Below are 27,017 nucleotides of genomic sequence, written 5' to 3' on the forward strand. Positions count from 1 at the left end.
TTCCCCCAGTACTTGATCACAGGAGCGACCTCTTGTGTTCGAAGGGGAGATTAGACCCTCTCCCTTCTCCTGACAAAAATGGACTTATTTTGACCTTTACACGTTCTGTTAGGTCAAAAATACATCTTTCAGAACAGCAGTTGTGTGAATCCCCTGCTGTGAGCTCCTCTATTAATGAGAGAAGAAGAATATTAGTAGTTTCTAAGTATAGTTCCGATTACCTCCAGGACACCTCAATATACTTCACAGTGTCTTTGAATATAAAAGGTATGCTGAGATTTAGTAAGTTCCTCTTGAGTCTGCGGTGTCTGCCCACGTGCACTTGTACGCACCTTCCAAAATACAGTTATTACACTTAAAACTCCTGGTGGGCTCTTTAGCCCAAGTATTTGTGTGCTGTTACGTTCTCTGCTTTAAAATTTGAACATTCCACATCAAACTTAATGCCAGATACAGAATCCTGAACAAATATGTTCTCAGGCTACTTTTCAAAAATCTAAATAGGTTTTAATTGCAATTGAAAAGTGTTAATCACACATTTAGAAAGTATCTATTCCCGAGTTCGACCAGTGGAGGACAGAAATTTGTACCCTTCCTTTATTTATAAGGAATTTTTAAGTCCGTTCTTTATGAAATTATGTACAGAAAAGGAAAAAGCTTTTTCCTTCCTCAATAACCAAGATTGGGAAGGAAAGAGGGTTTTGATCAGCTGTCTCTGAAAAATGGATTTCTTTGGGAACTTCTTCCCAGGGAGGTGAAACTCTCTTTAGCCTACATCAGAATCAGGTTTGAAAGAGTAGTATAATAATTGGGCTGTCAGTTTCCATGAAAAAAAATTATATATATATATATATATATATATATACATATATATATCATATATTTTCTGATATCCAAAAAACATGTAATTTGGAGGTCAAAATCAACATTCACCTCAGAAGTTAGGTATGGAATATATGTATATGTACTCTGTTCCTCTTCTCATTTTTACTTTTTCAGTGTAATCTTATTCACGTAGAATAAGGCTATATAAACCAGTATCTTAAATCATATCCAATCATTTATATTCCACCGAGAATGAGGGTGTGTGTGTTTAGAGCCAATTCGCCCCTCTTCCAGTTGTTTTATAGGTGGTGGCTTACTGAGGATGAATCATGAGAATCTGCACTCAAATTTCAGAGGAAAAGGGAAGAGATCTTATTTTGAACCATTGGGTTTGAAATGATTGTCTCTCTTTTAATTGTCCATTAAGAAAATACAAAGCAATGATAATAATAAAGGCAGTTGTTAACCACCACAACAACCACCACCCTTCAGTTGTGATTCTCATTTTATTGACCAAGACTCCTGCTGCAAATGTGGTTTCCTTGAGTGTCAATTGCTTTATTAACCAGTTGAAACAAATCTGGGGATGAATTAGCAAGTATCTTCTTCTGCAAGCTGAAGTGTGTTTCTGGGTTCAGGTGGCTGTTTCCGTCACCGACGTTCCGGATATTCTTTACTGGCAGAGGCAGCCCGGGAGGCAGCGTTCCTGTGCGGTCTGCTGCTCGGTTACCAGCCGAGATAGAATTCCACGCTCCCGGCGGCGGGGAAGCCACAAACCTCAGATCGGTCTTGAGAATGTGAGGTTCGCTCTTCATTGCAGGGAGGAGTTCGACCAGTGGAGGACAGAAATTTGTACCCTTCATTTAAAATTGTGCTTCTGGAAATACTATGATCGCACAAAAGTGGCTAGTAATGTCAGGTTAAATCTTTTTCTTCCCCCCCTTTTTTAGGGAAGGGGAGAGTGTTTCTTTTTTGTTTTTGGGACTGTCAGTGATTAGGAACAGGTAATTTTTAACTTGCTGGGAGTTCTGTGTGGAGCCCAGGTTGGAGCCAGTGAATGCAATGTGCTGACTGGGAGGTTCTGGCCCAAGGACGCTCTGAAACCTACATCTGGCAAAGCTTTCCTTAAATGTATCGGATTCTCATGGGAGTAGTTGGGAATCTGGAGAAGAGAGAAACCTTTATCTCTCAAGTCTTGGACGAGTAGCCTGAAAGCTAACATATCTGCACTGAATCTAGCAAAACGGGCCCACCCGAGCTCTCAGGAAACCGGGAGCAAGTTAACTCAGTCGAGTTGATCAAATGACATTCCTTCTGAAAGAAATGACACCCTGTCCCCCACTACAATTTTGTCCAACGGGCAGCTCTGACTTTAGCGCCAAAGGATTGATTTCCACCGCCTGCTGGAGGTTTACTGGGAACGAGTGGAGGAGGGGAGGCGAAGGTACCTTGGAGGAGGTCAAGAGGAGGAGGAGGAGGAGAAGGAGGAGCAGCAGAAAATTACCAGCCAAGCGGGGGAGGGAATTGGAAGCCCGGAAATCTATCAGGACGCCTCAAATAACCTTCCCTTAGCCTCAGAATTCAGCGCTCAAAAATCAGCCTCCTAGCAAGGTGTCCTGGGCTGGAGTCCTCGGGTGGGTTGCGGAGGTGATGTCAAGAGTTATAGCTACTTTCTATGAATTAACCTAGCGGCTAAACTGTCAGGGCTGTTTAGAGTAGCTGAGAGATGTGTGGGGCAGGGGCTGTTTTTAAGGGGAGGGGCAATCATTGGTGGCATCTACAAGTAGACTCTGAGGGAGGATGGGAAGGTGGATTTGGGGCTAGAAAAAAATCTTCAAATCCTAGTAAGTGGTTGATCAGTTCGAGAGATTTTAGCGAGAATTTTGAAGACTGCCGTCTGCTTCTACTCCTCGGACGGACGTGATGGAGAGGATGGAGCTCTGGGCGTCTTTGCGCTTACAATTACCTGCGCCTCCGGATCCAGTCGGTTAAGAAAACTACTCAATTTTGTGAGACTTCAGGTTCAGAGACGGATTGGCCCTGCTACTCCACCTGCTAAATACCGAGAAAGGGGGCTCTGGAGACGACCCGTTCCAGAAAGAATGCCACTTGATCAGCTCAACTGAGTTAGTGACTTGCTCGGGAAAGGGTTAGGAACGCCTTCCCTCCCCCCCCCCCCCCCCGCGCAGCTGCGCGGCGGGCGCCCAGGGCAACCTGCCCACCCCAGGTAGCCTCTCCGCCAGGGCCCCGGAACTCCGGTGCTGTGGCTCTTTTCGGGCGCAGACCCCTGCGATCAAGTGCCTGGTATTGCCTAGAACCCACACCCTTCCGTGTTCAAGCACATATGGTTCTAGAAATTTAGCTTAGCCCGGTCCCGGGATAAGAGAAGCCTGAAACAAAGAGACGCACCACCCCCGCCCCCTCCGGATCCCCTGGGCCTCGTCGTCCCTCCAGGGTTTCCAATTGGCCAACCCTCTAGTGGGACCTTCACCCCCACTCCCCAGTGTTCTGCGCTCAAGGGCATTCTTCGATTCCATCTTCCCACTGACAAAAGAGGAAAAATAGAACTGGATCTACCCCCTTGCCTTCACTCCCCCCAGACCTAAGGACAAGAGCAGCTGCATGCAGACCTCTCTGCTCCCCAGGTTGGCGAGCGCAGCCCCTGGAGAGGCCGCTCAGGTCCTTAGTGTGAATTTCCTTGCCACCCGCCTTTGGGACCAGAGCCCGGGCTGGCCTCCGACGCGCGGTGGTGGGCCCAGGTGGGGACGTGAAGGCAAAGGTGAATCCTGTCGCCCGCGGCTCCGCTCCTTAAAGGAGGACGGGTCCCCGCGGGCCACCTGGGGGCCGTCTGCTGGGGGACCTCCCAACCTGCTGAAGGCGAGAGTGGAGAGAGAACGCTCAGCCCCCGCCCGTGGCCTCAGAGATGCAACCCTCTGGGGAAGGTTAAGGCTCCAGGTCGCTCCCTTCTCCGCTCGCGCTTCAATCTCCCGGATTTCCCTCCAAATGAATGCACTCGTGAAAAATGAAAGAATCAAGGTACCATTTTAATTGCTTCAGACCCGGTCACATCACCTCTTCGTGCCAGCTCCTGAGGCTCAACTTTCTCCGAGTGCCTACATTCCAGAAAATTGTAAGGACAGCATTCCCCCTGCGTCGGGAAACGACAGTATACTTATTAGTCCACAACCCTTAGAGAATAGTTTAATTCTTAATATCGTCCTCAAAATATAGACACCTCAAAGTATTAGTTGCCCCCCCCCCCCGCTTTTTTTCAAGTTTATTCTACTCACTTTGTGTTGCAAACGTTGAATTGGAAAACAAGAGAGAAACCCCGCAGCGTAGATTCACTTCTGTGCTCCACTGTCAGGCGGGGGACTCGCCTGGGCTGATTAGCAGAGAGACGGGCTCCTTTGTTGATTTAAGAGTTCACCAGCCAAGACGTAACAATTACCTTGGTGCCTTTTCTCAGTTGTCTGTTGTTGACTTCTATCTGCAGTGCCTCCACTGTACAAAATTCGATCCAAAAAAAGAAAATCAAAAAAAATTTTAGTGAAAATATAATAATAGTAATACAGGTCTATTTTAACTGGCTTTATTTATAGATTGTCTATATCTCACATCTATATGAAAGATATCAAAAGTGTATAGCACATCTTTTATGTATAATTTGTTATAATTATATGCTAATGTAACATCATTTTTAAAAGTTAATGCTATAAAGCAAAGTTTGAAATGCTATTTCTTCTACACATAACACCCTCTGTCCAAAAAATAATAATAATAATAATTAGCAGGCTTAAAATTGATATTCAGAGGTGTTTCTATAGAGAACAAAATCCAAAACTTTGAGAACAGAAATCCAATGAAATATGATGATGGTACATATCTAGGTCGTACAGATTAATACCCTGAGTAAATACTCTCCTGTTTTGCACAATCTCATTTTATCTTAGTTGTGCACTTAAAATTTGTATTTTATCATTTAACTCTTCTGAAATATCTGATCCTGTCATATCAGCAAGGAATAAAATCTGAAAAAGTCATCAATAATGCTTAAGGAATTATTAAATAACTTTTGTGCTTTGACGATATTGTGTCCTCTTTATTTAAATGTAAATATTACTATGTTAAACTTAATTTAACTGAATAATATAACAAGATAATATCACCCCATCATAATTTACAAGAAATTAATATAAAGTAAAAGAGCAAGTGTAAACTTCTTTCCATAATGGCTAGTTAGGGTTTATTATCAAAATATAGTAATAATAATAAGAATCATATTGTAACAAATATGTAGCTATCCACTCTCCTATCAGAGTGTTTGATCTAGTTGTAAAAACATTGAACTATTATTATGTGATGTATGGTCTCACTTGAATGTAGCTAAATTGATGTTTTGCCATATTTTAAGAGTCTGTTCCCTACTCCCTAGATACATGTAACAGCCTAGAAAGATCGCTGCATCTTGAACTGTAATGCTAAATCAGAAATTATATTATTGCCCATAACTAGCATCCTGCTGACTTTCACTTAAATATCAGGACCCAAATTATTTTATATTTCACTTCAGAATGTGGTACAATGTGCTATGCCATTTTATCTTCTTGGCCTCATCTTAGAATTTATTATACACTCTCCTTTTTATGAGCTACACAAACCATTGGTGATAGTGATGAGAAGCACTTTATATAGCTTTGGATTCTTGTATGGTGTATGAAAAAATAAAAATCATCTTTTAGGTCTTGATGGTGTATTCCTGCCAATCCCAAGATGTTGATTTAGCTGTCCCGAATGTCACATGATGTGCCTCTCCATAATCCTGTACTCAGGCCATTGCAGAATTGCTGACATGACTTTAGTGTGCTGTGCCAGGTCAAATATATTCTTTTGAATTATGCCAGCAGTGAGGAAGAAACATGAGTATGGATCTCAAAGTGGAAGTAAAGGTGAGTGGATGGAAAATCACTCTTTTTGAATATGGTGGTAGAGGAAGAATTGAGTGTACATGACTTTAACCACCATCAAAAAAGAGGAGGAAAATAGGTGTTAGACTAAGAGAAGAAAAGTTTTCCATTTTGAGAAGAGAAAGAGAAAGTTTATGAGGAAAGAGAAGAATGAAGTCACTGTCAAGAGAAACAAAGGAAAGGAACAGGCCTCAGTGACCCAGTTCATCCTGATAGACTGCATTTAAGAGCAAAATCCAGATCCTTATGAGTTGTAGATGGAAGTTGAGAAAGTAGATGAAGACTGGGAAAAAGTAGAGTTTATATAGTTATTTTAATCTGGCATTTAAAACTTTAAAACTCCAATTTAAGGGGTTTTTCTTTTTTTTTTAATAGCCTGGCAAGATTTAAAAGTTGCATTCATCTTTAAATATATACTAGAATGAATGCTTAAAGTAAGCTCACTGTTGGTAAGCTGTTACAGCACAGAACATGCAAACCAAAAGTGCTGGAACTATCATAAAATGGACTCCTACATTAAAATTATATATATGTAATTATATATCTATATCTATCTATCTATAAATAAATATGTATATATATATATATAGAGAGAGAGAGAGAGAGAGGCTCATTTAACAACAGAATTCAGGACTCAGGAGAAAAGACTAGATCTGAGAAGGAGTTTTTAAAAGTGGCTTTAAAATATTCTACAGTTTTTGTTAGCATTGCTTTTTCTACAGATTGGATTATACCGGAAGGTGTAATTCATATATTTAGGACTGCTCACTTAAACCACAATACAAACAGAAAGATGTGAAAATGCTGCCTTATGCTCAAATTCATGACAGGCTATTTGAAGGGCTGCCAGCAACATTGCTGTTATGTTAGCATTTCTGACCTGGCTTCACGTTCTCCTAGACTGTTTCTTCGGATGTGAGAAGAATGTAAGCCAAAACCACCAGGGAGCATTCTTCGCACCCAAGCACTTGAGACAGTTTGGGTGTCCAAAATGTTGAAAAGGTCAGATACAGTTGTTCTCATAGAATCTATTCTGGAGGTCATGGGGTCAGAATGTCTGCACATGTGCACAAACCAAGAGGCCCATAAAAGCCTGATAGGAGGCAGCAGTACCCCATAAAAGGTCACACCCAGCCAGAATCCAACAACATTTGAAAGGCGTCTGCTATAGAGAAGAAATATGAGACTGACAGCATTGGTAGCAGCAGCAGCACAGAGATGGATGGGGATTAATCATGGTAAAATACGGAGCAAAAGAGACAGCAAATTCTGCCAAGCATGAATACTTCTCTACTCACATGTTTCACAAAGTACACTCTTCAAAGTACAAGCCGATTGGCCAAGGTCAGGTTGATCTTTGCTAGGCTAAAAGAAGCAGCTGCTGAGTGTATATCTTGGCCAATGGGGAACACATAAGGATTTTTAATGTTAACAAAAGGAAAATTATTGTGATTCAACAATAGAAAAACTCCTGATAACACAACAGGAATCAAAATTGCATTCCCATGGAAAAAAAATGCATTCCCTCTCTGTGCTCATGCCATAAACTTTGGGATAATACCCATTTATAAAGATTCTTGGTTGTCATTAGCCTATGGATCTCCAGGACTTTTCTTTTCAATGTATGCCCCTTGTGTTTGTTAGATTTAGCATAGCATCTTGCCTTATTTCATAATCTCTCCTCGTTGAAGCACCTTTAAGCAAAACATGTTACATGACAGCTTTTGGAAGACTGAACGGGTTAGCCCTAAGCAGTGCAGTTTACAGGGCTCTCAGGAAGGGTACCACAGCTGAAATAGCATCCCTCGGTTCTATCAAGGTACACCAACTAACTGGTAAAGATTTACTTCCTTGATACTCATAAAGGCTCTTTAATCTTCAGATATTTTTGTTTAGTTTTGTTCGTTTCTTTTTAACTTAAATACTGAAGCTTTTGGTAGGTGATTTTTCCCTGTTTCTTTATCCTTTTGTATGATTATGAAAGTTTTGTATAATAAGCATGCTGTGTTGACAGTAAGAAAGAAAAAAAGATGTTAAAAAGGAAACAACAAAGATGGACTTAAAAACAAGTGATATACAATGAAATACCACTTAACACTGAAAAGAAATGAACCATTGACACATGCTATCACCCGGATGAAACTCAAAATAAACTGAATGGAAGAAGGAAGTCTGACAAATGGACACATTGTATGATTCCATTTATATAAAATTCCAGGAAATACACAGATTAATGCAGAGTGACAGATCCACTGGAGCTTGGGGATGCGGGTTGGTGACGGAGAGGCAGCAGGGAGGGATTGCAAAGGGGCTTCAGGAAACTTGGAAGTGATGTATCTTTTGGAAGTTCATTTTCTTGACTGAGTGGATTGTTTCACATATATATTATATATATATATATATATATATATATATATATATATATATATACCAAATATATATACCAAATCATACACTTTAAATATGTACAGTTTATCATATGTCAATTATACTTCAATAAAACTATTGAAATAGATTCCAAGAAAGGAGGAAACTGAGTACTGTGTTGCCGTCTTCTTCTTCTTCTCCTCCTCCTCCTTCCTCCTCCTCCTCCTCCTCCTCCTCCTCCTCTTCTTTTTCTTTTTCTTCTTCTTCTTCTTCTTCTTCTTCTTCTTCTTCTTCTTCTTCTTCTTCTTCTTCAAGATTTTATTTATTTATGAAAGAGAGAGAGGAAAAGGAGGGGGAAGAGCAGAGGGACAGGGATAAGCAGACTCCAGGGTGAGTACAGAGTCTGACAGGGTTGGAGGAGTTAGGAAGATCATGAGCTGAGCTGAAGTCAGATGTTTGACTGACTGGGACACCCAGGCACCCCACCTTACCCTTTATTATTATTGTTTTTATGATTATTATCATTGTTACACACTTTTTACAGTGAGGTGATAGAGCAAAGGGCAAATAATGCACAGCATTGTATGTCATAAAATAAGGCATTTGAAGGGAGAGAAGAAGAAACTTACCTTAACCATTGGCCTGACCAGTGTTTTGTCAGTTGTTGTTCAAGAACACTAATCTGGGGACGCCTGGGTGGCTGTCCGTTAAGCATCTGCCTTCGGCTCAGGTCATGATCCTGGGTTCCTGGGATCAAGCCCCACATCAGGCTCTCTGCTCAGTGGGAAGCCTGCTTCTCCCCCTACCTGCTTGGGTGTTCTTTCTCTCTGTCTCTCTCTCTGTCAAATAAGTGAATAAAATCTTCACCAACCTGAATTTCCTTTGATCTAATCCCATAATTTTCAGCACTTTTCTGTCCTCTTGTAGTAACAGTGTTAGGGATCCCAGCATACACTCTAAAGACAGCATCTCAAATATCCTGCTTTCCCCAGAGTCAAATTAATTCTCTAGTTTCTAGCACTTTGAGGATAATTTTTCTTTAAAGATTTTTTTCATTTGTTCATGACAGACAGAGAGAGAGAGAGGCAGAGACACAGGCAGAGGGAGAAGCAGGCTTCATGCAGGGAGCCCGACATGGGACTCCATCCCGGGTCACCAGGATCACACCCCGGGCTGAAGGCGGCACTAAACCTCTGGGCCACTGGGGCTGCCCAAGGGTAATTTTTTATGATGTCATTTTATACTTGTTTAGGTATAGGTCTTTCTACCATCTTTAAAAACTCTTAAGTTTTTTAGGAGAGAGTCCACTTCTACACCATTATTATAAACCATTGGCTTTCTCAAGATCTTTAATGAACTATTAAATGATCTCCCAACCAGATTGTTGTAGTCCTGCTGCCTTTGGTTGAACTTCCTCAGATGTCAGTGGCTGGTTGGTTCACGGGAACAAAATTCCTGAACACTCCGCTCTGTCACCCAGTGGATGCTAGAGTCAGCCTGATTTATGTCTGAGTTTTCATACACTTTGGGCACAACCTCCAATACCTGGCTGCAGCTTACGGCTTCCCAGATAGGTTAGCCACTTTCCTCTTTCTGTCCACTGTGGATGGGTCTCCAGCATGTCCTAGCTCATTCCTTCTTCCTTCACAGCAGCTGTGAGCTGACCGTTGTATCTGATCTTCAAGCAGTCGTGATGGTTCTGCCTTTAATCATTCAGCAACACACAGGTTTTGCTGTGAGGCAGGCAGGGAGAAGGGTAAAGGGAAGTGATTTAAATGTGTTAGTCCTTAAATATAAGATTTCTTTCTCTTTATGTTTTGGATTTGGGGTTTAAACATCACCTGAACCAAGGAAAGGATCAGGCAGTAGCTCATTTTTGGATCTTTCCACAGGATGGGACATGAAACCAGTAGGTGAACACATGACTGTTGAAGACAGGGAAGGGTGTAAGGCATTTGGAGGCAGAAGAGATGAAGCAAGATCAAGAACATTAGTGTTAATTAGAAACCTTCCTTTGTACCCTGGTTAGAAGCTTGCTTTTTCATATGCTTCTGTGCTTCTTTCTAGAGGCATTCTGCTTAGAAAATTGTCTCCTACTAGCAAACTTTCAAAGCAGAAAAAAAAAGACTGAAAGACTGATGTCAGGAAATGTGCTTTTTCCTTTGTTTTTCTCTTTGTGGAAAAGACCCTTATTTGCTCACCAAATGTCCATGCCCCTTCTATCCATCTTCTTTCTTACTAATAGAATTCTGTTTTTGTTTGCTTGCTTATTAGATATTTTCAGCTGAAACACTTGATTTCCTAGCCTCTCTTGTAGATAGGAGTGGCCAATAAGGCAGAAATGGAAGTTTATGTGTAGGTCTTCTGGGAAAACTACTTAAAAGGGTCACAGACAACTAGCATGTACCTCCCTTGCTCCTACTGATTTCTCTCCTTGATTAGAACCTGTGGCCAGAGCTCCAGAAGCCATCTTCTATTTGAGAGATAACCTTGAGGAAGAAGCTATACAAAACAAGTAGTTGGAAGGGTTGTGTGGATCTCTGATTATTTTCTAAGGCCATCATATCATTTCTGAAGGGCTGTATTATCTATTACCGCATAGCAAATTACCACAAGTTGATCAGCTTAAAACAACACTCATTTATTATCTCATAGTTCCCTTGGGTCATGAGTCTGGGCATAAGTCCTTTGCTCTAGGTCTCACAAGGTTTCAATCAAGGTGCAGCCAGCATTTTCATCAAGAGTCTTGACTGGGGAAAGAATCTGCTTCTGGGATCACTCAGGATATTGGCATAATTTATTTCCTTGCAGTTGTAGAACTGAGGTCTCCATTTTCATGCTAGCTGTCCTCCAGGGAGTACTCTCAGCATGTAGTCCAGGACAACTCCATGTGGCCATCTCTCTAGTTCACAATATGGCTGTTAGCTTCTTCAAGGCCAGCAGAAGAATCTCTCTCTTTAAAAAAGGCCCCTTCCTTTTTTAAAAGGCTTTTGCTTGATGAAGTCAGGTGACCCAGAATAATCTCCCTTTGGGGGAACTCAAAAAACAGTCAATTTAGGACCTTAATTACATCGGTAAAGTTCTTTCACCTTTGCCACATATGGTATCCTAATCAGGTGAGTGACTTCCCATCATATTCACAGGTCTTGCCCACACTCAAAAGGCATGGGTAGGGCAGCCCTGGTGGCCAGCGGTTTAACGCTGCCTACAGCCTGGGGTGTGATCCTGGGGACCTGGGATCGAGTCCCACATCGAGCTTCCTGCACAGAGCCTGCTTCTCCCTCTGCCTGTGTCTCTGCCCCCTCTCCCTCTGTCTCTATGAATAAATAAAAACCTTTACAAAAAAAAAAAAAAAGGCATGCATAGCAGAAGGGGAAAAGCTTGGAGGATATCTTAAGAGTTCTGCTTACAACACTCTACCCATGGGCTTTACATCCAGAGGATGAACTTTTCATTTCTTTGGCCAAATAGACAGGGACATCTGTATTACTTGCAATCAAACACAATTCCTAATTGTTAAAATATCTGGAAAGTAATTATAATGGAAAATATATAAAAGAATAAGTTAAAAAAAGTAATTTCAAATTAATACAAAAACATGTTAGTTAAATGCATAAATTTAAACAAGAGTAAAAAATAAAAGTCCTCATATATATAATAAAACATGTAATCATATATTTATACATATATGCATCTGTATTTTAAAAAATTGAATCACACCTCACATGGTATTGTCATAAAATGTTCATGTTTGTTAATGCCTTCCCTCCAAAAGACTACTAGGAATTCACGTTTAGTCAGTCAAACATGCTGGGTTTATTGTTCGTTGCAAAGAATACTTCACACCATGGAGAACTCTGTAGTGTGTTGGTAAAATGGTGTTTGAAGGGATTTAGAGGATTCATGCCGTGGTTTGGTGACTTTGGAGAAGAAGTCAAGGAAATGGAGATTTGCTTACTCTGGAATGGGTGCTATCAGGAAATGGGGAAAATTCTATGATTGAGTATCCTAATAAATCTTTTCTAGAAGAAGGAAAGACTAGAAGGAAAATAAAGCTGTGAGGAAGCAGCAGTCAAATTAGCCAAAAGATATTTGATATTTCTGTGGTTTGTGCAGTGCCCTGTGCTTAGAAAAAATTATGAAGTGGTCTTTATAGTGACAGAGAAATAGAGCCTCATGTTGATATTCTGTGAGATTGTTTTGTTTGAACAGGAGAAAACCGAGTCTTAGCTGGAAGGGCCAGGTCAGCTCCTAACAATTAGCAGTAGTGAGTGAGGCCCAGCTGTAAGCATCAGGCCAAGTTCCTGGATGTCAGTGGCTGCTTTTCTCTTTCTCCCAGAGAATCTCTCTACTGAGAGAAAAAGAGAGACACAAATGATGTAATACATTGCATTGAACTAGGGATAGAGAGGGAACATTCCTCAACATCTTAAAAGCCATCTATGAAAAGCCCACAACAAATGTCATTCTCAATGGGGAAACACTAGGAGTCTTTCCCCTAAGATCAGGAACAAGACAGGGATGTCCACTCTCACCACTGCTATTCAACATAGTACTAGAAGTCCTAGCTGCAGCAATCAGCAACAAAAAGAAATAAAAGGCATTCAAATTGGCAAAGAAGAAGTCAAACTCTCCCTCTTCACAGATGGCATAGTACTGTACATAGAAAACCCAAAAGACTCCACCCCAAGATTGCTAGAAGAATCTCTCTCTTTAAAAAAATTAAATTTTTTTTATTTTAGAAATTAAGGAGTCAATCCCATTTACAATTGCACCCAAAAGCATAAGATACCTAGGAATTAACCTAACCAAAGAGACAAAGGACCTATACCCTAAAAACTAGAGAACACTTCTGAAAGAAATTGAGGAAGACACAAAGAGATGGAAAAATATTCCATGCTCATGGATTGGCAGAATTAATATTGTGAAAATGTCAATGTTACCCAGGGCGATTTACATATTTAATGCAATCCCTATCAAAATACCATGAACTTTCTTCAGAGAGTTGGAACAAATTATCTTAAGATTTGTGTGGAATCAGAAAAGACCCCAAATAGCCAGGGGAATATTAAAAAAAAAAAAAAGTAGCTAGGGGCATCACAATGCCAGATTTCAGGTCATACTACAAAGCTGTGATCATCAAGACAGTGTGGGACTGGCGCAAAAACAGACACATAGATCAGTGGAACAGAATAGAGAATCCAGAAGTGGACCCTCAACTTTATGGTCAACTAATATTCGACAAAGTAGGAAAGACTATCCACTGGAAAAAAGACAGCCTCTTCAATAAATGGTGCTGGGAAAATTGGACAGCCACACGCAGAAGAATGAAACTAGACCATTCTCTTACACCATACACAAAAAGAAACTCAAAATGGATGAAAGATCTAAATGTGAGACAAGATTCCATCAAAATCCTAGAGGAGAACACAGGCAACACCCTTTTTTAACTTGGCCACAGCAACTTCTTGTAAGATACATCCATGAAGGCAAGAGAAACAAAAGCAAAAATGTTTTATTGGGACTTCATCAAGATAAGAATCTTCTGCACAGCAAAAGAAACAGTCAACAAAACTAAAAGACAACCTACAGAATGGGAGAAGATATTTGCAAATGACCTATCAGATAAAGGGCTTAGTATCCAAGATCTACAAAGAGCTTATTAAACTCAACACCCAAGAAGCAAACAATCCAATCATGAAATGGGCAAAAGACATGAACAGAAATCTCACAGAGGAAGACATAGACATGGCCAACACGCACATGAGAAAATGCTCCGCATCACTGGCCATCAGGGAAATACAAACCAAAGCCACAATGAGATACCACCTCACACCAGTGAGAATGGGGAAAATAAACAAGACAGGAAACAACAAATGTTGGAGAGAATGTGGAGAAAGGGGAACCCTCCTGCACTGTTGGTGGGAATGTGAACTGGTGCAGCCACTCTGGAAAACTGTGTGGAGGTTCCTCAAAGATTTAAAAATAGATCTGCCCTATGACCCAGCAATTGCACTGCTGGGGATTTACCCCAAAGATACAGATGCAGTGAAATGCCAGGACACCTGTGCCCCGATGTTTATAGCAGCAATGTCCACAATAGCCAAATGTGGAAGGAGCCTCGGTGTCCATTGAAAGATGAATGGATAAAGATGTGGTTTATATATACAATGGAATATTACTCAGCCATTAGAAACGACAAATACCCACCATTTGCTTTGACATGGATGGAACTGGAGGGTATTATGCTGAGTGAAATAAGTCAATCGGAGAAGGGCAAACATTATATGGTCTCATTAATTTGGGGAATATAAAAATAGTGAAAGGGAATAAAGGGGAAAGGAGAGAAAATGGGTGGGAAATATCAGACAGGGTGACAGAACATGAAAGGCTCCTAACTCTGGGAAACGAACAAGGGGTAATGGAAAGGGAGGTGGGCAGGGGGGTTGGGGTGACTGGGTGATGGGCACTGAGGGGGGCATTTGATGGGATGAGAACTGGGTGTTATGCTATATGTTGGCAAATTGAACTCCAATAAAAAGAAATTTAAAAAAAGAACTAGGGATAGAGCAACTATAATCGGTTTATTACACACATAAATATATATGTAGAAATATAATGTTGTTAATAGTTCTAGACTTTATTTCAAGGCATTTCCATGTTTGAAATGTCCTATTTTGGTGGGATGCACACACACACACACACACATATACATACATATATGAAATACAAACATATATATACTTACAGATATATATTTTTAAGAGAAAGCATTACTCTAAAGATAACTATAGACACATTTATAATACATAATATATAACATCTACTATATCTACTTTGTTGAGAAAAAGCATTATTAACCATCTGCACCCTGAATCAGTATATTAGTGAGAACTTGTAGGATTTATCTCGATTGGTCTTTGTTTCAAAATTGTATAAAATAAACAACTAACTGCTGCTGCTAATATCAACATTTTCTAAAAATATGTTGAGTATGTTGTGTCCTTCTAAATATTTATCTTTTTTAATAACCTCAATAAGCTATATTTTGGGAAGCTTTTTGGGTGGGCAAATAAATACTTCCAACCGAGACAAAATGAAGAACAGTTCAGTTTAGCATTTAGAGATTCCTCTAGCATTTACAGAGATTCCCTTCTTATCTACTCATCGAAATGTCCTTTGTCCAAAATAGGTCTAGTCTATAATGATTTTCTCCTTAAAGTTGGAGAAAGTGAGTTTCTACCCACTGGTTGAACAACCACTCTGTTTTCCCATTTGTTTGTTTGTTTGTTTGTTTGTTTGTTTTCCAAGCCAAACTGTATCCAGCTTTATTAAAGATACTTTTCATAATCATGGTATTTCAGGAAGGACATGGGCGGACGATTGTTAACAGCATACAACAACTTTCAAAGCCCCTTCTTCAATGGACTACCAAAATCAGAAAGCCACTATAAAACCCAATGAATTCTTCATGTGATGCTCTGAACAGGGAAAGTTTAGAGTGAGGGTTGACAGTTCACATTTAGCATGTTGTTTAACAACTTTTCACAAGCCGACCCTGACTTTCAGGAAATGAAATGAAAATGGTAGAATTATCAATCTGAAGATCTACAAGCTAAAAAAAAAAAGGAACTCTTGAGGGACGCCATCTCAGTGGTGACAATGTAAAGTCCGGATTGCATAACATACTGGGAACCATTTCTTGGGGTCAGGTTCCAACAGGTCTCTGGGTTTAAGAGAATCAAGTCTATGTTGAAGGCAGAGAGAGAGAAGAGGACATAAAAAAATGAATTTTAGTCTTTCCACACCACCAAGGTGGCTCATGTATGCCAACATCAAAGAATCCCTCCTCCTGGGAGTCCAGAGGAAGTTTCTCAAAACTAGAAGGGAAAGGTGTTTTTCCCCTTGTTATCAATCTAGCTTCGGAGATATTCTATTAGTGACATATGCCCTTCCCCCAAAACAACAATGAAATGTTCTGTGTGCTAACAACATAGCTTTAAAAAAAAAGTAAAACAAAATTCTGCATTTTTATAAAACTTGATAAAAAATAATATTTCAAACTGTACAGGCACCAGAAGTAGACAGTTATCAAAAAATGCACACACTTCACTTGGCATCTCCAGCACCTTCAGCTTTCTGTGCCTGGTCTGTTTTGGCATCTCCGTTTCCTGCAGGGTTATTTCCATCCTTGCCAACATCAGCTTTCATCTTTTGCCCTTTGGGTACCTTCTCTCCCTTCCTTTCAGGGGCCTTTTTAGGCTTGGGCTCTGGCTTTGGAGGAGCAGGTTTAGCAGATAACCTTGCAGATCTTCTCTGTGGCTCATCCTTCACCTTGGCTTGATCTCTTTTAGCATCCCCTTCAGCCTTTCTCTTGGGCATGGTGGTGACGGCGGCAGGACGCAAGCGCTGGACGCGGGGACTCAGTGGCACGGGCTTTGGCTGGTCCGGGGGTCGTTCTAGCCTCTTCTTCTTCACACTGTACCCCATCTTTTTATTAAAGAAAGTGGCCCTTTCCAAATTCACTCTGAAGTTCCAGCTGGAATATTGTGCATTCCTCACCTTTTCAGTCTTTCAAGTATTGCAAACCTTCTCTACAAAGTGCACAGTTATCTGAAATGAAATGTGGATTGCTTGTAAAAATAAGTAAGGAAAACTTGTAATTTCCTAGAAAAAAGTCAGAAAATGAGAGTTATCTTTGAGTGTTTGGATTGAATTTCAGTATTCAAAGGATGAAATCTTTCAGAATCTTTCATTTAACGTTGTTGAAAAACGTGTGATGTAAGCACAATACCGAACCTTCTTTCCATAACTCCTGAAAGGCTGCCATAGAACATGCATTTACATCAAGTCTTTGAGATGAGTAAGCAGTTACCATAGATCAGCTTAGCAGCCAAAAGGGCACCAAATTCATTATTCAGTTTCTCGGTTCTTAATTTTGCCAGGTGTTCTATACACATGCCTCCTGCAATCTGTAAACTGAAATGTTATTTTATATCCAGGTCACCTGATAAATTAAAGGGAAAGAGAACAGGTATTGCTGTCTCTTGAGAAGGTACCTTGATGAAGCAGGTGATTTTTATCACCTTCCACATCATATGGTATAATTGCCCAGATGCTGGAGGGGATATCCTGCCAAACTCTGAACTCTATGAGAGTCATTTGTATGCCTAGGCTGGTCGTGATTGAGCTCAAGTGCCCAAAAAGATGATCTGGACTATAATACAGTCAGGCATAGTCTCCCACCCTTGGTTTATCCATTCTAGGTTTATTTCCTATTCCTATTTGGCCACTGAAGCACCCTCATTGCTCTCAGTTGATGCCTCTGGTGAGTTGAGGCAGCCCACTTACCTGAGGTTTGGTTGATTTTCAAACACCAACCCAGAAAATGCATTCTGAAGGTATCTGCTTCAGATTTCCTAAATTCATGTGTGGAAAGTCTACTCATAGAGAAGGTAAAGTTTAAGTCTTAGTTGCAAGAGATACATGAGACAAATCTAATTTTCCTATTCTACCATAGTTCTATACCTCTAATATTAAAGATTATATTTTAAAATCAAAAGATTGATGTGATGCATCATACCTCTATACTGCTTTATCTCTATTTTTTAAAAATTTTTATTTATTTATGATAGTCACACAGAGAGAGAGAGAGGCAGAGACACAGGCAGAGAGAGAAGCAGGCTCCATGCACCGGGAACCCGACATGGGACTCGATCCCGGGTCTCCAGGATCACACCCTGGGCCGAAGGCAGGCGCCAAACCGCTGCGCCACCCAGGGATCCCTATACCGCTATATCTCTAATATTAACTGTGTAATGCATACCTCTGTACTTCTAATATTAAAGATTATATTTTAACATCACAGGGTTGATGTGAAAAAACTAAGATAATTGATGAAAATAATTTGTAAATACCAAGCAGATTGATTCTATAGGCATTGTAGTGATGGAAGTAATGGTATTATTATTATTATCATCATCATCATCACTACCATTATTACTACTGTTATTATCATTGGTAGGAGTGATAGTAGTAGCATTAGGAAGGATATAGTAGATCTGTTTCTGTTCAAGTCACCAAAGACTTAAGAATGGGAAGGACACTAAGGATTTAATTGCTAGTTAATAATTTGCTGATGATTATTATATTTTTTCTAGCCATGTAGAAATACATAGCTTTATTTTTTTCTTAGAGATTCCAGGCATGTTACCTATATATATTTATGTTTATGTGTGTGTTTAACATGCCAATAAATACTAAGATGAGCACATATTCACATATGTGTGTGTGTGTAATATGCCAATAAATACTAAGATGAGCACATATTCATTAATGTTGTGCATGTATTTTGTAAGTACCATCCATGATGTAATGTGTGATATTATATCACAACATTATAACTTTATTCACACATGTTATAGTACACATCAAGTTAAACAGAAGCTAATACCTCATAACAAAGACCAACTATCATATATATTAATTAAAATCCGATCTTAGTTCTCTTACAAAGTATAAATTATCATAATATTGTGTAAAAATGTTAAATTGATCTTGGAAATGCAAGTATTTACACATATATGTGTACTTCTAGCACATTGTTTTACTAACAAGTACCAGTAAGTCTAATGAAGGCAGCTCAGTGTAGTTCAAACAAGTGTTTAATGCAGACAACATGAGCATAAATCTTGTCTGTTCTTAATAGGCCTTAGAGATAGGAACCTATTTTATAGATAAAAGTAAATGCTAAAATTATAATCTTAATGTGCATATTTAACCAGTTTTATAATTTTACAATCGTTTGATTTGAGGCATTTTTAAAATATGCATTACCTAGAGAGTGAAGTCTACTCTTCTATCTTTGTTTCAGTGAGAGTGTAGAACTGACATTATCATGTCTCTATATGTAAGACTCTTTGTGGCATGTCCAGTAGTGATAATGTGCTTTGAACCATCACCAGTCCTCTGTCCTTTGTGACATTCATCCATGAATAAAGTGAGAAGAGGTAGAAAATATAACAAAATGGTAACCAAAGCCAATTTTAATTGATGTAGAAAAAAATATCAACCCCACTTGGTGGAGAACTTTAGCTTTATTTTCCAGAATCTTTCCTCATCTGCCTGTAGCAAAACTTAATCTATAGGGTTTATTTATAAAATCGAGAAAGACTTTCAAGATTTGCATGAAGTAAAGTTATTTAACCAATTTGAGTGGACTGGTGGAGGGTTGTAAAAATTATGCTATTTTATCACTTTATCTAATTTATCAAATTTGATGAAGTGTGAATGTTTGTGATTTAAGTTCATACAAACTTCCTTCTATTGGCGACTTTGACCCAGCTCTTACTTGGGCATAATTAAGTTGATGTATATATACACACAGTATAAAAGAGCCAGATGTAAAGTGATAAATGTATTTTGGATATCAGTCTTTTGGATATTTATTTTCCATATCATAGCAAATCTCTAGAAGATTGACTGAATATCTTTGATCAGTCTAGATATTTGGCATTGCATTGATAAGGTTTCTGAAAACAGCCATGGTAATTGGTTTAATAGACTATAAATAAAACACATGTGCTCCTGATGAGCACACACATTTTTTTTAAGATTTTATTTATTTATTCATGAGAGGCAGGGAGAGAGAGAGAGAGAGAGGCAGAGAGAGAAGCAGGCTCCATGCAAGGAGCCCGACATGGGACTTGATCCCGGGTCTCCAGGATCACACCCTGGGCTGAAGGTGACGTTAAACTGCTGAGCCACCCAGGCTGCCCAGCACACACATTTTTAAAATTAAATCCTACTTACTGTTTATTCTTGTAATGATCTGTTATATCTAATTGACCTTTAGTGTTGCAGTGAATTGTATTACCTAATGAAAAATGTCTCTATTCTTCTTTCTGCCTTTGCTAATTAGTTTTAAAAGTGCCTAAAACACATTTTTTTTCTCTTTGAAGGTATTTTTGTGACATTTGGTAAATGTTATTTTTTTATGTGTAAATATATATAACCACTGTAAATGTGTGTGTGTGTGTGTGTGTGTGTGTTAACAGATGAGGATTCAGTTTCTTTGTAGTGGGGACAGACACTATAATTCAATCTGAAAGATGAACAATTTAAAATTTTAATTACTGGTAGACTATTGTACTTTCAAACTTTCTTATGTTTGGGATTCCTTCAGAGCACCTCAAGGACAATTTAAGACTCAATTAATTGAATTCTTTTAAAAAAAAGATTTATTTGTTAGAGAGAGAGAGAGAGAGAGAGGGATAGTGAGAGAGAGCAGAGTGTCCTTGCAAGCAGGAGAAGGGTCAGAGAGAGAGGGAGAGAATGCTCAAACAGACTCCCCACTGAGCATGGAGCCTCATGTGGGGCTGGACCCCATGACCCCTAGAGCATGACCTGAGCTGAAATCAAGAGTTGGACACTCAACCGACTGAGCCACTCACGTGCCTCACAATTAATTGAATCTTAAATGAATAATTATGAAAAAGATATTCTGCGTTGAATCAGAGTGTATTGGCAGCAAAGAAATGGCACACTCAAAGGGCTTAACGAGAGTTATTAATGAAAGGATTATTTAGGTAAGTGCGGGCAGGGTTAAGGGAACCAAGAGGTAGTGAAACAGCTGGGGCTAGCAGCAGTGGGGAGTCGTTATCATCCCTATGCTTCAGATGCTAGAAGCTGCAGAAGGGAGGACAGTTGTGGCCAAAAGGGCAGTGATCATGGGTCACATAGGAATAAATACTCTACCTCTCTCTTCCAGCTTCCCATTGCCTGCTGGTACCTCCCATTCATTGATCTCAGCTAGAAGCCAGAGGTTAGCCTTCTATGGCACAGATCAAGATGGAGAAGTAGAAAATGGATCTGATCTGGGAAGCCAGAAACAATTAGCACAGACCCTGTATTCGATTTTTTATTTCTGTTGTAACAGATTATCACAAATTTTGTGGCTTAAAAAAAACACAAATTTATTCTCTTATGGTTCTGAAGGTCAGAAGTCCTAAATTTAAGGTGTCTACAGGACTACATTCCTTCTGGAGGCTCTCGGGGAAAGTTAGTTTCCTTGCCTTTACCAGTTTCTAGAGACTGTGTATTCCTAGACTCCTGGCCTTCCTCCAATCACTCCACCCTCTGCTCTGTTGTCTCAGGTCCTCCTCTCACTCTGACCCTCTTGCCTCCCTCTCCTAAGGACCCTTGTGGATACATTAAGCCCACCCATGTAATCCAGGATAATGTCTTCAGTTCAAAATCCTTAACTTAATCCCATCTGCAAAATCCCTTTTGCCACATAAAGTAATGTACTCACAGATTCTGAGGATTAGGACATGGACATCTTTGGGGAGCCATTTTTCTGTTTGCAGACCACAGACCCCAACTAGCCTATTAATGTGAAAGAAATTGAAGTCTCTGCTATAGGGAGATTAAAACTAGAGACTGTGTTTACACATTTCACGACTAACAACGAGTTACTTTTATCATTCGAAGAGTGTTTTCTTTTTTGAAGAATGGAAAAAATGTCAAACTAATATTCTGTTTAATGTTAACATGGTTGTATATATGTAGGCCTTTATATTTTGAATATCTTCTAAATGTTCAACTTCTCAAGTTACCTTCTCCATATCTCATGGCATGACTACTTCAACATTTTTCATTGAAAAAAAAAACTGACTTGGGGAAATAATAATTAGTAAGGTTTATTGAGTTGTTAGGTTTTTCTAGCCATTTTCATATACAATGTCCCTGTAAGAAAGATACTATTATTAACTGCATTTTAGAGATGATGAAACAGATATATAGATTAAGTAATATGTAATATAACTAATAAGTGGATATGTTGGACATCATTTTCTATTCATTTCCCTAGATCAATTTTCCACTCTGCATGGCTCTGGGAGGTTGAACTATTCACATTGCATGATCCAGGCCCTCTTTTTCTCTGGTTTCTGATTGGCTTTAACTAAAGGGAGAGGTCAGCAAGCTTGGTGGTGAAAGAAGAGAGAAATGGTGTTGCTTTTCATTACTGTACTGTCACTCCATCTCCCTTCCTGTCCTGCTGCATAGAGAGTCTGCTTTCTTATGTAGCTATAGCTTCTGTTAGGTGTTCTTTCCACTCTCACCAAATTCTGGAACTACCATTCCTTGAGTTCTTGAGGGTAGTAATGGTTTTCATTTTTGCTGGTCCTGGGGTTCTTTGATGTCTCCTGTTATTTCTTTCTACTTTCCCACATCTCTGTAAATAAATCCTTCATTATTTTCATTTAAACCCCTCTGAAAGTGCCATCTTTTTCTCTCCCTTTGGAAATTAGCTGCGATTTGATTATAAGGATATTTGAATCAGAAGCTGAGTTTTTAATCGTTTAATACATTGACTTTAACAAAAACACATCTCCCAAACAAATGAATTTACAATTCAAAATGAATTAGTTGCATTTAGTCAACTGCTTATATACTTATTTATAGCTGCTAATTTTTTAAAAATGACTAATTTGCTCAATTAAGCCAGTTTAATAATTTTCGTATGCAGACATGGCGTATCTTATGTTGGGTTTAATGAGCATACTCTGTAATGAATCTATCTGTAAATATAAAGCCAATTGACCCTTGTTATTATTCTGCCATCAGTGAGCATTGTTTATAGCATCTTATCTATCATGCTCAGATTTTATGCTTTGCAGTGAGTTTGGGTTCAACTCATTAAAATGGGAAACTCATCAAATTCTCTTTCAGAGAAAAGAACTCTTACCCTGCAATATACAATACATTTCTGTTCTTTTACAGATTTCTTTTCACTACTTTCTAAGTGATGGTGATGTCTGTTTCCTTGACAACAAGGTTGGGTGAATGCTGCAATGATACCCAGTGCATGTCAGATGTATTCATAAAGTGAGTTGTAGTTGTTCAGAGGAAATATATCAGAACAACCTTGTCTTCTTTTGTGAGCAAAGATACTAATGAAGGAGCTTCTCATTGACAACGATTTCCATGGAGCAGAGGGGATAGGTACACGTGATACTTAATACCGACCTATCATGTTTTTGCATTTGTTTACTCGTACTGTTCACTTTTTTCCCCCAGTTATTCTTAAGTCACACATACTGACCAACTAGTTTATAACTTGAAAGCTAAACAAACATGTCATCTATTTTTTTTACAACTATGGCATATGGTTAAAAGATAGCATGATAGTCTCCGGTGGTCTTTGCACCTAGAATATGTAGTTCAAAGTGTATTGTGACAGTATAATAGTCATTCTGGGCTCCAACAGTAGATCAATCGGAAGTCTTTCTTACCAGTTGTTCCTGTGAGTCTAAATTACAACGTCTTTATTGATAAACCTGTAATGTAATAGGATCCTAAAATGACTTTTGGCTCATTTTAAAAAGATATTAGATTCTTTTCATAGTCACCTAGACATTAAGTGTATATTGATGTGTTTGAATTATTTGTAAATTTCTCATTCAAACAGTACATATGGAATCTCTATTAAGGGGAATATGATTAATCAACACTTTCCTTTTCCTGACCAGACAGATAACAGTTTGCTCTACTTGAGTAATGAGCTTCCTGAAACTAAAACCTGGGACACATTTATTAAAAATTAAATTATATATATATGATATAATCTTGTGATTATGGAATATAGACACTAAGGCTTTACAACTTCAGTTCTCTTCAATATTAAGATGTTTTCCCAATGGTTAAGGATGTTTTGAAGTGAATAGATTAAATTTCTATTGGGTAAAAATGAGAATCAGTCCAGAGAGCTTATACTTTTCCACCAATTGAACACATTGATAATCTAACTAAATATTCATAACAGAATTTCTTTCACGGATCATGAAGGTTATGTCTATTGTAGTTATTAACAGAAGTTTATATCATCCACAAAACTACCAGATCCATATACTATTAGTAGCTGTCATCAGTTGGGTGCCCTGGGAAGCAAACTTCAAAATTAAAGATGGTATGTAGCAATTTTGTTCTTTGCAAAAGGATGAGAGCAGGGTTAGGAAGAGGCGAAAGTTGGGCATTGATGCAAATGTAGCAAAGGCTTTGGCCTACCTTATGGGTTGTTCTGGAGCTAGGATGGCCCTTCTAGCTTGTCCAAAATTAAGGTGAGGAAGCTAGTCCTTATAATTCCATATTTACTAGTCATTGCATATGGGCTGCAGAATCGCAGATTTGGGAAGCTCAAGTTCCACAAGTAGGTCACTGGGAATCAGGTAGGCAGGGCCATGGCTATTTCTGTCATTTGGTTCTCAGATCTATGTATTATACCTATGGGGGTTGTTGGATTCTATAACAGTCATTTGTTTACTGTGTACACTGTTCCCTGGAGGATAGTACCATCATCCTTACATGGTAACATATCCAAACTTGCACCTTGGCTGTGATTTTGATAGGTCATTTCATGCTCTACAAAGCCATAAGCCTCTGTGTGTGTAATATGTGACAGGACCAGTGGACTTCATAGTAATGTGCTCACTATCATAACTCCTGTGTTGTGAAGTGGACCCATATGTCTACTGCAAAGTTATAGGGCATGATGTGTTAGTATATCAAACATCCTGTAAGCCCTTGAATGATGGTGCTAGTTAAACCTGTATGGACAATAAAGTCACCCTCACCCTTGGAATACATGTCAGTCACTGGCAAGGTATACCAATAACACTTATCATGGTAGAGGGATCGAATGTAATAGACTTACCACCAAGTGACTAATTTGTTTCTTCAAGGAACAGTGCCATATTAGGTGCTCATTGTTGGTCTCTATGACTAGCAGTTGATAATTCAGCTATAACAGTAGCTATATCAGCTTTGGTGAGTAAAAACCCACCATCTTTAGCCCACATTTAGCCACCACCTCTGCTTCTATGGCTACTATTATTTATGTGCCCATTTTATTAGCACTGTGGTGGTTAATGATGGATTTGGACTGATGTCAACTGGCTGAATTGTTCTATCCATCTGGTTGTTTAGTATCTTTCCCATGGTGGGCATTCTCAGGATCAACACTTGTGGGAGAAGAGAATGAAGCAGGATTGGGCTAAATAAGAAATTGTACTATTGTACAGTCCCAGTGAGGCCTCAGGTGATACCATGAAGGGCTTGAAACTTTAATGGCTCTTCAGAGTTGCTCTGAGTTGGGAAAAGAGAGCTTGGCCTTTATAACACTGAATCAATGAGTCACTGACTGTGGGCTGGCCTTGAAAGGCAGATATAATTTTGGGCAAGGTGACTTTTTTCAGTCCACTTCTCCAGGGTGATTATAAGGTGGAGAAAAACAAACAAAAGACTTGACCACAATGAACTTGAGACTTTAGGAGAATCTTCTTTCCACCAAAACTAATCTAACCCATGCTTCAAATCAACCTGGATTACCATCCCAATAATTTTTAGATTTATAAGAATGAAGCCTCCTCCACTGAGGACTGAGATGTGACTAAACAGGCCAGAGATCTAAGCTGTCAGTTAGACTACCTTTGGGAATCAAGTCCATCTGAAAAGTTCCTAGCTGCTAGTGATAAAAAAAAAAAAAAAAAAAAATACACCACCAGTTTCCTGCAAATGGAGACTGACATATGCAGGGAGCTCTCCCTGGTGCTGCTTAAAAACTTGACCAAAGACTGCCTCCTCTGTTTCATCTTCTTTCAAATACTGCTTATCTGATCTGTTTTTAGTACATCTTGCTTAAAGGTGTTTTATTTTGCCTCCTTACAATCCTGCCAAATCTCCTGGAAAACCTCTGTTGCAATTGTGATCTGATCTGATTCTAAACATGTACCCAACCCTAGTCATCACTTATATCTGCCACCCTGTGACAATTCCTCTCTCATTAACTCACCCTATATTGTTTTGCTCAGTACACAGAAATCATCTATTGAAAGCTAAAGTTATATGCATGATTCTTTTTAAAAACATGAAATTCATTGGATTAAAATGCAAACTTAGTGAGGAGATTTGGGATATCACATGAAGTTGAAAGATCAAAATGCTTGTTAAACTTTATTAAATAGTTGTTCAGTATTTTACACAGAAAGAACAAAAGCTATATATCAAACTAAGTGAATTAAAATTAAGATAGATGATGAGAAACACTCTCTTTTTTATATGTCAATTTTTAAAAATGCTACTCATTATAATATGGATTTAGCTACATAGCTTGTCAAGTGAATATCCATTACACCTTTGTGTATCCCTTTAACATCCAGATTGGAATACCTTTTTAGATAGAGAAGAGCCTGAAAAAGGTCTTTAAGTTTACCATCCATCACTGCAGAAATGTTAAAAAAAAAAACATTTCTTAAACAAACAAACAAAAAAACCCAAACATTTCTTCAGACAAATGTTCAAACTCACAAGGATCTTGAAATCCAGATATGATGTAAGGGCATATCAAAGAGAGGAGGTATGAGCTTGAGAAAAGAGGTAAGAAAGCAATAGAGCATATTTGAAACATAGTAAGTAGAGCATATGGTTGGAACATCAGATATTCATCACACTAGTAGGAAAGAAGGCAAGGAACATATAGACACTGATAGGACTATTAGAAGCCATAATGCCTAAGACATCAAGTAAACTGATTAACAAGGGAAAAGATGCAGTATTAATAGTGGCAATGGGGGAAGAAGAGATACTAAAAGCATAGATATGGATATAAGATTGTTAAAATGGCCTGGCTATGCAATTTTTGAAGGCATAAACTAGAATTTGTTAGATTAATAGAAATAAAAAGAAGATAAGTGGGAAAGACATTTAAGAATTATAATTTACAGAATTTGGTGACTAATTTTAAGTTGGAGTGGATTTTTATGGGAGATTTTTATAAGTCAAAGAAAGCTAAAGTGTTTA

General features: G+C 38.9%; 1 protein-coding gene, 1 long non-coding RNA gene and 1 pseudogene across 7 annotated transcripts in view; 1 reads left to right on the plus strand and 2 right to left on the minus strand.

Annotated features, from left to right (window-relative positions):
• Positions 1 to 27,017, plus strand: part of LOC144312881 (uncharacterized) — a 105,556-nt gene that overhangs the window by 10,723 nt on the left and 67,816 nt on the right. For 2 of the 4 annotated variants that reach the window (XM_077896013.1, XM_077896014.1), the window contains one exon: positions 1,120 to 2,639. The exons of the other annotated variants lie outside the window; for them this stretch is intronic. Coding sequence is in view for 1 of the 2 variants with exons in the window: in XM_077896014.1 (XP_077752140.1) it covers positions 1,120 to 1,130 (11 nt within the window). In the remaining variant the exon portion in view is untranslated. Of the gene's footprint in view, positions 1 to 1,119; positions 2,640 to 27,017 lie in introns of those variants that run through there. 4 annotated transcript variants of the gene reach the window in all.
• Positions 1,290 to 27,017, minus strand: part of LOC144312883 (uncharacterized) — a 30,307-nt gene continuing 4,579 nt past the window's right edge. The window contains exons 2-5 of one of the 3 annotated variants that reach the window (XR_013378528.1): positions 4,116 to 4,329; positions 3,866 to 3,973; positions 2,792 to 2,880; positions 1,306 to 1,634 (exon numbers count right to left, since the gene is read on the minus strand). This is a non-coding gene — a long non-coding RNA (uncharacterized LOC144312883). Of the gene's footprint in view, positions 2,881 to 3,865; positions 3,974 to 4,115; positions 4,330 to 27,017 lie in introns of all 3 variants that reach the window. The other 2 variants (XR_013378529.1, XR_013378527.1) reach the window with 2 other exon arrangements.
• Positions 14,955 to 16,715, minus strand: LOC144312882 (non-histone chromosomal protein HMG-17 pseudogene; annotated as a pseudogene).

The sequence above is a fragment of the Canis aureus genome, chromosome 4 (assembly GCF_053574225.1).
Source record: "Canis aureus isolate CA01 chromosome 4, VMU_Caureus_v.1.0, whole genome shotgun sequence".
In the NCBI taxonomy this organism is placed as follows: Eukaryota; Metazoa; Chordata; class Mammalia; order Carnivora; family Canidae; genus Canis; species Canis aureus.